Source organism: Neolamprologus brichardi, chromosome 17 (genome assembly GCF_056152115.1).
Source record: "Neolamprologus brichardi isolate AB-2024 chromosome 17, ASM5615211v1, whole genome shotgun sequence".
NCBI lineage: Eukaryota > Metazoa > Chordata > Actinopteri > Cichliformes > Cichlidae > Neolamprologus > Neolamprologus brichardi.
Window position 1 is genome coordinate 8,449,903 of NC_142120.1, and position 10,275 is coordinate 8,460,177.

Below are 10,275 nucleotides of genomic sequence, written 5' to 3' on the forward strand. Positions count from 1 at the left end.
CTAAATTTCTCATAGAATAAGGAGCAAAACAGGTCTCACATGGCAATGAAACTGCTTATGAGTCAATTGCGTCTCAGAAAACAGCTGTAATTCCTAAACAGTTAATATAATATTGAAATTCTGAACTTTAATCATATCTTGAATGATTGGTTTAATATCCACTGTGGTGGTGTACAGAGGCAAAACTGCCACAAGGTCACAAAAAAGTGAAAAAAAAAGAAGCTCAGAAAATATTGCTAGTAATATTAACCACCTGATTGGTGTTTTATTGAGATGGACATTTTTGTAGCAGCTAACCTGACCTATTTTTTAATAATGTAACAGGAGCTTAGAATTGCACAGCGTTGTTACTTATTTTGTAATTCATTTCTTGATTTTATTTTGTAACCTTAAAGCTACAGTACTTTGTAGACTTTTAACTTTAAGTTTCCAAAGATAAATGTTCACTTTATATATTGAGCCAAAACGTAACAACAATGGCCTTTTTTAAAGCTTGCCTGTGGTCCACTTTACCACATGTGGTGGAAAAAACTACCAAAGACACTAGCTCATAGGTGTCAAACTCTGGCCCGCGGGCCAAATTTGGCCCGCAGCCTAATTACATTTGGCCCGCGAAGCCATACCAAATTACTATTAGAGCTTGCCTACTGGTATTATACAGCTAATATATATATTGTTTAGTATTAAGCTTTGCTTGTTCCATATTCAGTTTTTCAGCAAAATGTGTTTGAGTCCATAAGAAAAGATTCATTCTTATATCTGGAGGAATAAATATATTTCAATAAATATATTTCAATAAATATTAACGTTAGCCCGCGACTTTGTTCCAGTTTTGAATTTTGGCCCACTGTGTATTTGAGTTTGACACCCCTGCACTAGCTGTTTAATACACGCTGGCAAATTGTTCTGGAGATGTTCATAGATGTAAACATTAGGGGTGCAACAATACTCGTATCGATATTGAACCGTTCGATACAGTGCTTTCGGTTCGGTAGGCATATGTATGAACAATACAATTTTTTTAAATTTATTTTATCAACTTTTCTTCTGACGATGCTGTCTGTGTTGAGCGCTCAGTGGATCTGCGCTCGACAGTGCAGCCTAGGCGGAGTAGTCGAACACAGAGTCACTGAGCGCAGGGCAAGCTAGCGAGACAGAAGTTAAGCTCTCCTTGCAACATGGCAAATTGAACCTCCCCCACCCTCATTCAGATCTGGCGTTTGGAACTATTTTGGTTTTCATGTGACGTATGACCCTGAAGGTAAGCACGTCATGGACAAAAGTAAAACAGTATGTCGGATGTGCCACGCAATGCTCAATTACATTGGTGGGAACTACTGCGTTAGCACAGTTAGCTTGTTAACGTGTTGACACCGTCCAGCCCCAGGCACTGGGCGATCCGTGGTAGCTCGTTAACTGAGATTTGCTGTGTTGTGGCGTTAACGTCATTTCAGATTAACGCTGACAGCACTAGTGGGAACACAATGAATATGACTGCACATTTACACCGACATCATCCTAGTGCAAAGACAAGTGGAAGCAGACAAAAACAACAAGCACGCATGCTACAAACTTTACCCGAGTCATTAGACAGCCGTTAGCACGTGATTCTCCTTATGGGGACCTGATATGTTTAATATGCTGCTGAGAATATAGCCCAGAAGAAGCGTATAGTATAGCTTTTATTTTGGAAAGAGCCATTTCTCTGTAATAAACTCTCTTTTCCAAAGATGAGTGATTTCTCGATCAGATAGATTTATTTTTTTAATTACTGTTTCAGCAACATTAAATTTAAAAACTGTACTTTTGAGTTAAAATATATATTTATAATTTTAATAAATGACAAATTAAAAAGGCATCAACATTTTTTTTTGTATCGAAAAAATATCGAACTGTGACACCAAAGTATCAAACCCAACCGAACCGTGAATTTTGTGTATCGTTGCACCCCTAGTAAACATTGATATAATTTTACTTATTTTACTGGATTTATTCTAGATTAATGTAATTTAGTAAGTTGAAAATGTAGGTGTCTTTAAAAAATGTGTACTTTTTATGTTTTATATTAGCAAAAAACACATTTTCTCTCTCTCTTCGGTGCCCAGCGCCTCCTGTGGGTCGTGCTTTTGGCACAGTTAACACTTCTGTATCAGAGGACAGTGCAGTGATCAGTTGGGAATACTTTGGACACCATAAGAATGTATATGTGGAGTATATTGTTGAGAACAGTAAGGCTTTCTCTTGTATTTCAAAGCATCAGTGCATGTCTTGACTTGCTTACAACTGACTAGATCTGATTTTTCAAAATTAGCATTTATCCAAGTATCAGATTCCTGAATCTAATTCCTTTCCACTGCCTCGATTCCAGGTAAAGATGAGTGGAAAAAGGAGTTTGCAAACGGTTCACACTCACATACAATAAAAGGTTTAAAGCCAGGAACTTCCTATAGGGTGAAAGTGATAGCTAAAGATGCAGCCGACCCGACAGTCCACAGCACAGACGAAATGTTGGTTACGGTGCCAGGTGAGGCAGCATGCCTCGACATAGATGGTTTTTGTTTTCAGTGCCTGCCTCATCTTTTTTTTTCTCTTCATCATCAGATTTAGTTTGTTACACTCAGACATGAATGTACGGTAGTTAGTTAGCGTACAAGCATGTCAGGAGTTGCCATCAGTAGCCTCTGGTCTAATGCATGTCATTTAAAGTCGTCACCACAATGCCCATTATTACCTTTGTAACTCTTTTAATTTAGTTAGTGCCTACATGCATTGAGGATCAGAACTGCTGAAATAATAAATTAACAAAGACAGAAACACGTGACTCTGTAAAACAAAATAATACCCCCCGCACCCATATTTCTTTGCCCTTTTTCAGGCACTTTTAGCTTCTTCGTCTTGCAAATGAGTGATTATCCAGTTTAACTGAACACCTCATTTTTCCAGTCATCTGGAAACTTAGACCTTGAGAAAGGTCTAAGTTTCTAGAAAAATTAGACCTCTACGGTGCACACTTTGCACACAACGACAGCAACCTAGTTTCAATACTAAAACAACAATGTCATCGAAAAACAGAAATAATTTAGTCTGGCTAAATAAATAGGAAAATGGAAAGGTAAGTATATATGAAATTAATACAATTGAAAGTAGATAGAAGCAGAAAATTTATAGAAAAGTAAATACGTACAGAAGTAAACACATCTTACTGTGATCCACAAGGTCTCTGCTTGTGGATTATATGGTCACGCTGTCTGACAACCAGCCAGCAACAGAAAAAAGACATCACAGACCAAACAATATTGTTGCAAGAGCATGTATCAATGCATTAATATTGTGTGTATTTTTGTTTTGCATTCTTTTTCATGCAATTTTGATAAGGAGAGATCATTTGGAAGAACTGAATGTGATTTACTGAGATATAGAATTCAATTAAGCTACTTGGTGATTAGACTCTGATGACCTGGCATAGCAGGACAGAATCTCAGCGGTGATAAGAATTAGGACAAGACCCACCGTAGTGTAAATGCTGGTGGTGGTGAAGATGAAGATGAAGGCTTGGATGAGACGGATTGCACGAAAGCAGATTGCAAGAAGAGTGCTGAGATTTGAAGTATGCAAAATAGAGGCCAATTGGCTCTGTTCTGTGGGATGGGGAAAGAAAATGATTGGACTAGAGTAACGATGTCAGCGTTGTCAGTTTGACAACGTGGGAAAGTGGAAGTGAAATAAAGAATAGGCTAGCAGTTTAAGCACTGACAACAGCAGTGATTACAGATCTTCCTTATTGAACATCACCATAAGCGTCATAATAATTTATTTAAAGTCATTTATTTATTCCCTAATTATAGATTTATTTTTGTTTTTAATGTTGGCTGTTTTGGTCCTCCATGTAATCGTCATATTAACCCATTTCACAGTTCCATCCTGTGTTTACAGCTTCTGTTAATCTCAGTGTTGCTCAGCATGAAGAGGACAGTTTCACTGTTATAGGAGCCTAGAAGTACATTCTGAGCTGACACTTATGTTTATTTTATTTCTGTGAACTTCTCCCCACCCCTTTTTCTTTCTTTCTTTCCTCTTTCTTTCTTTCTCCAGCTGTAGCCAGCCGGCAGGTAGACATCGCTACCCAGGGCTGGTTTATTGGACTGATGTGTGCCATCGCTCTCCTCATCTTGGTGCTTCTAATAGTGTGTTTCATCAAGAGAAACAAGGGTGGCAAATATCCAGGTAAACCACACATTATCTGCGTGCATTATGAGTCCAAGCCTGTAGTCGGGGATGGGCGGAAATTTAAATTAATTGCTGTTGAAACTGACAGTGAAAGAAAAAGAAGACGCTCACCAAGACCCAGAGATCCAACCCATGAAGGAGGATGACGGGACATTTGGAGAGTACAGGTGAGAGACGTTCTTCAGTCAGAGAAGCGTGGTTAAAATAGGACCAGAGCAGAGAGCAGTGTATGAGCGTTCTCTTTGTGTTGGTCCATTGTGTCCTGACTGGCCTGTTTGTATATGTAGAACATTTTACCGGGCTGCAGAAACACTCCCCCCACCAGACTCGATTACCAAACACTCCACAGAGGCAAGGCGAAATCCAAACTACTCTGCTTTGACTCTTACATTTACCAACTCACCTGCACATTGCCCATCTAATATAAAAAAAGCTTTTTCATATTGTACAATATGTCAATTTTAACAAGTTATTTCATCTCTGGCCTCTTCAATTGTGTACTAACTGCTCTTAAAACAAGTGAGATCTTGCATGCTTCGACTAGCAGAGCTGAAAGCGCTGTCTGTTTCCAAAAAAAGCTCACAAAAAAATAGACACTCTCTGTGGCTCATGAATTGCTTTTCATGTGTCCTTCCACTTTTATCTTTCTGTTTTGTTTTTTCGGGGGGAGGGGTTTAGGTCGATGGAGAGGTAAGACAAGATGCGATAAAAGCAGCATGCAATTCAAGCAACCTATAAAACCTCCTTGAGTTCCTGATTAAAGAGAAAATGAAGGCAGAGACTACTGTGTCATGATGCTCATTATAGTACCAGCATTAACACTCCAGATTTACCATTTAATATTACTGCTTTAACTGCTTCTAGCTCCCTTCATTTTAGTGTTTTAATAATGATAATGTCTTTAATATCTCCATTAAGTGCTAAAGTACTTGGATGATCCTCACTGTAGCTGCCATAGTATTGAATAAAAGTCAATGTGTTAATACAGGTGGAGCGTGACAAAATGGTTTAAATGATGCTGTTTGCATTTTGGATTCCTGCATGTAAAGCGAAAGCATATTGACTGAAAGCGTTTCAGAAATTGCATTCGGATGCAGGTACATTGCAAAGGACTGAACGGCACGTATTTGCAAACTCCTCTTGCAGCGCTGCACCCGGACTTGAACCACCACAGCACTAACACCCTAAATGATATTTAACTGAGCTGCTCCACTGTACAATAACAGTACCACATGTAATGTATCACTTACCCCATGATTTTGCTCATTTTAAGTTTTTAGTTTAAAAAAGTAATCACTTGTGGATGTATTTGCACATTTGAAGTGAGCTTCATCAAAATGTGTACCAAAAATGGCATAAAGTTGCAGTGATATTGTCACTGTGGTAAGGTATGCTTGTGCAGTGGAAAAGCCAGACTGCTTATGTGCTTGAAGAGCCTGTTTTCTTTCTAAAAGGTTATGAGAAGTGCAGAAGACTTTCTGCAAGCTGCACGAGTTCTTTCTCAGCCATCTTCCTACTCCTTACAGTGACACTGAGGACCACAAGCCGCTGAAGGGTAGCCGGACGCCGTCCAACGGGACGGTGCGGCGTGACGAGAGCGACGACAGTCTGGTGGATTACGGTGAAGGTGGGGACGGGCAGTTCAACGAGGACGGCTCCTTCATCGGCCAGTACAGCGGCAAGAAAGAAAAAGACACGCACGAAGGCAACGAGAGCTCGGAGGCCCCGTCGCCTGTCAACGCCATGAATTCATTTGTCTAACAAAGGGCCACGGCCCGGCTGCAACGCTCGCTTCAGCCACTCCCTTGTCACCCTGGCAAATGTGACCATCTCTGTGGTGACAGCTGCTAAGGTGACAGTTGTTGTGGACACCTACCTTAACCCCTTGGTGGTTCTCACTCCGGTGGCCATGGCTAACTGTCACCAAGACTGCTGACACGACCTCATCCCCACACCTGCCAGCCCCGGTCACACTGTGACCTCCACTCATCAAGACGCACTCAACATGGCAAAGACCGGCTCCACATCACCCATAACCATTGAAAGAAGGTGTGAAATGAGGGAAGGAGAGAGCAAACAATACAGAAAAGCAAAAGGAATGTACCCGAAGGGGTTTTTACCACTCAGACTGAGCACGAATCTTTTAAGTGTGTTAGTGCCATTTGATATCCTTTGCAAAATATACTAGATATGAAATATCAAAAAAGATATATTTTATCAAGCTACAGTACATAACCAGAAGGCAGGCAAAACAATGCATCCAATCCCATTCATAAACATATGCATGGAGTAAATTGTGATCCTAATAAGCGTTTTACCACACTCGTGTCAGTTGTTGCAGAGGTAAGCTGCGTGTTGAAACTGTATTCCATGCACGCCTACAAGCAGCTGGGTATGTCTTTTATTGTTTCCTTTTTTTATCAGTCAGAAAATGTCAAATCACGTATGATATATAGAGGAAAAAAAGACAGCAGTGTCTTTGCAGAGACTGCTGTGAAATGTGTGACTCCAAGTAGAAGCTAGCATAGGTTTTTGAGACTGACCTTTTTTGTACATATGTGGTAGAAGAAGAAGAAAGCTATATTTTAAGGACAGGTACGTCTATTTGCGATCATTAAAAACCTGGCTAGACATTAGATAAGCTCAGCTTTCAGCCACTTATCACACCAGCCAGCTAGCCAGACCTCCCACACTTAACTGCAGTCGGCCTCCCATTTTTTCTTTTTTGCAGTCTTTTGTGTTTGTCCCAAGCCTGCGCTTCTTCTCACTGATCTCTTAAGTGGTGATTGATCCAGTGTCATTGCCAGGTGCTTCCACCTCGAGTTGTGGCCCCTGCGCAGGCCTCTGTTTTACGTGGACAGAGCTAACCGCTACCCCAGCACTGCTTCCGATAGCATTCCTTCTTGCATATGTGCTGTGCATACTGTGCTGCAAATATGTCGCATTTAGAGAAAGGTTCACCGAGAGATGGTGCAGCGGTGTCTGGATGTTTGGATGTTAATGATTGAGAAGCTCTCAGCACGGTTTCTAGTGCCTTTGTAGTGAACGGCAACCTGATTCATAGTGACATCCTTCCTTCATACATGAGACAGACCAGAGCTCAGAGCAGTTCAAGAAGTCTACAGCTGCGATGCATTCAGAATACCACCCGACCTTACCTTAATAACAGCTTTAAAAGCTACGCGAGTGTTCAACACCGCAAAGAAATGCGCTTCAGGATTTAGCTGATAATAAAGTTGTTCATAGGGGAACATTAAAACTAAGACCATTTTATCAGCTGTAATGTCACTAAATATCGTAAATATGTGGGCTAGTTATTTAAAAAAAATAGCCTCTTTCATTTTGGAGTCCAGGGTTCCTACACAGTGCTATAAACGTGACTTGATTTGAACAATTTTGATGTTACACAGTGGCATTTGTTGTGAGGGGTCGCTTCCACCTATAGATTGCTATGCCCTTGTTGACAATCATATTATCCAGCTACCATCAGCTCACAGTGTATACGCATCATATAATCATACCATCCAGCTGTGAACACTCGATAATAAAATGGGAAAAATGTGTCATGTGTCCATTTCAAACTTCTCCCAACCTGTTGGGAGCACTAAACAACTGCCAACCTTCTCGCCAGGTAACCGCCAGTGGGAACCAGACTCAACATCTGGAATAGACTTACATTTGCTGGTAGCGCTTAGAAACGACGCGGTCATAAAAATGATACTGAATGTGAAAACAGGTGTATCTGTTCATGTGAATATATTGCTTGTTTCACTCCAAATGGTAAAACACACTGGTGACTTCGGTTTATGCATTCAACCCTTATGCTGTATGTCGTCTCAGTCTGAGCGCAGTGAGTTTTATATTACTGTAAAATGAATGAAGCTTAAGTGTGAATGTCCGGGTGCACGAGAGTGAGCGTGTGCACCACATGCATGCTACCGCGTTGCAGCGTGCCCAATGTATGCCGTTGCTTTCTGTTTCCATTGGTACCAGTCTATAATTCCGATGTGTGTCAAGCAGTCTGCTCCCACTCTCAACGGGACATGCAAAACTTTCTTTCCTTTTCTTTTTCAGAGAACATTTCCATGTGTTGGGTTTATCATAACTTGCATCAAGTTTTTAGGTTGCAACGTGTCAGCTTTCCACGTGTAGATATTTCTGTTGCATTTTTGTAAATAATACTTTGAATTGAGCACGTTGAGGTCGAAGGTGAGAGCTAGACCTCAGTCAGTTCAGTGTGAGATGGGACTATTTACAGTTATCATTCTTTTTCATTTGGTGTGAAGTTATTTTATATTTTAACCCGTCAGGTGACTTTGCAAATGTTTAGCCGATCAGGTATCAAAGGAGATTATTTAACTTGTGACTGAGCTCTTGTGACACCTGTATTGTTTCTGTTTTAGACAGTTCATGCACATTTTCTGTATTTTTTACAATAAATTACAAAAAAAAGGCACACAGTTAAATAGGCTATATCATTTAAAATAAACACATGCATCTATTTTGGGACAACACCGTGTGGGTGGATGTAGCTCGCACAAGAACTATTGTCCTAAACTAGACATCAGTTAAAAATGATATCCTTTTAAAGCGTGTGCATGCAAAAAGAAGACGAAAAACCCCACAATTAATATTAATTGGGAGCATATGGAAATATGGTCAGCATGGATTTATAACCGAACTGGCAAATTGGAGTGTGAATACACCAGAAACGATGTTCTAGTTACTGGTTAACATACAGTAGGATACACAGTATATGATATGACATTCTGGTTAATGTTAACGCTACACGAGAAGCATGAAAGGCTGTCAAAATGGTTTACTCTACGATATAATATTGCAAAATATTTTGTATTTTAAATGAAGTTTAAAAAAATGAAATAAATGTTGGTTTCAGGATTCCACAACTGGTATGTTTTTCTTTGACTTTGTACAAGGGGTAAAACATAAAGTGTGTATGTGCGTGTGTGTGGCGCCACCTAGTGCATGATTTGTCTTTTCTCCAGCTAATGACCGGCAGAGATTAACAATTGAAAGTTAATCCTCACAAGATTAACATACATCTGGAGCACCGCATGTGTGGTGTGTGTGTGTGCTTTATTCAAATTCCACTGTAACACTGGTTTCCATTGAAAAGGAAATCCATGGAAATATGACAGCTATCAGAGAAGATGACTACAAAATTCAAAAACCAGCATATAGGCATACACAGTATTAAGGAAAAAAGACTGGAAATCCAAATTTGAAAAAATGTTTTCAAATAATGACAACACACATTAACAATTTTATTAGACCTTCATCCAGTATAAGGTTTATCCCACAGCCTAAATTGACAGTATTATTCATTCGAGTCACCAGTATGTGCAAGCGCTTTAATCTGAATTATATTTTAATGCTAAAATATAATTATTGTCGTCACCCATGGTTTTTCAAATGTGCTCTTTTATTTTTTTTAAAAAAAGCAAAAAAAAAACAAAAAACCACTATATTATCGTTTGATTATGATGCCAAACTACAGTTATTCACTTGTATACTTGTAATAAAAAATATTTGTGTTTTCTTGCTTTTAAGACAGGTGGTCTGATAAATTTGTTAAACACTGTAAGTGCATGCAGTGGACTAGACAACATATTTATTTAGGCTAACGTGTTAGCTATTCTTTAATCACACTGTGGATCAAATCATTTCCTCCCATAAGTCTCATCCTGTAAATCATGTGAGGAGGACTGTCAGTGTGTAAAAGCGCAGTAACTGCAGTACTGATACAAACATACAAACAGTTTTTCTGTTGTGCTCCTTTCTACTTCTACATTTGTATTAAAGACAGATTATCAACAAAAATGTGTAACTAAATCACTTCTTTTCATTGTAAAATTAGCTAATCATAGAGTAAGAACTTACTTGAGATACTTTAAGTAGTTGACTTTAATAGTTTTGTACTTTTACTTAAAAAAGTACAAAACTTGTAGGATAGGTAAAAAAAACAAAAAACTGTAGGATTAATTATGTTATTGTATTGTAAGGAATCCTTGTACCTCGCCTGGTCTG

General features: G+C 39.3%; 1 protein-coding gene across 5 annotated transcripts in view; it reads left to right on the top strand.

Annotated features, from left to right (window-relative positions):
- Positions 1–9,134, top strand: part of nrcama (neuronal cell adhesion molecule a) — a 63,671-nt gene extending 54,537 nt beyond the window's left edge. For all 5 annotated transcript variants that reach the window (XM_087830302.1, XM_087830305.1, XM_087830304.1 and 2 more), the window contains 5 exons: positions 2,106–2,228; positions 2,369–2,524; positions 4,093–4,224; positions 4,316–4,394; positions 5,754–9,134. In XM_087830302.1, coding sequence (XP_087686428.1) covers positions 2,106–2,228; positions 2,369–2,524; positions 4,093–4,224; positions 4,316–4,394; positions 5,754–5,988 — 725 coding nt within the window. In that variant the 3' untranslated portion in view covers positions 5,989–9,134. The remainder of the gene's footprint in view (positions 1–2,105; positions 2,229–2,368; positions 2,525–4,092; positions 4,225–4,315; positions 4,395–5,753) is intronic.
- The last annotated feature ends 1,141 nt before the right edge of the window (positions 9,135–10,275 follow it).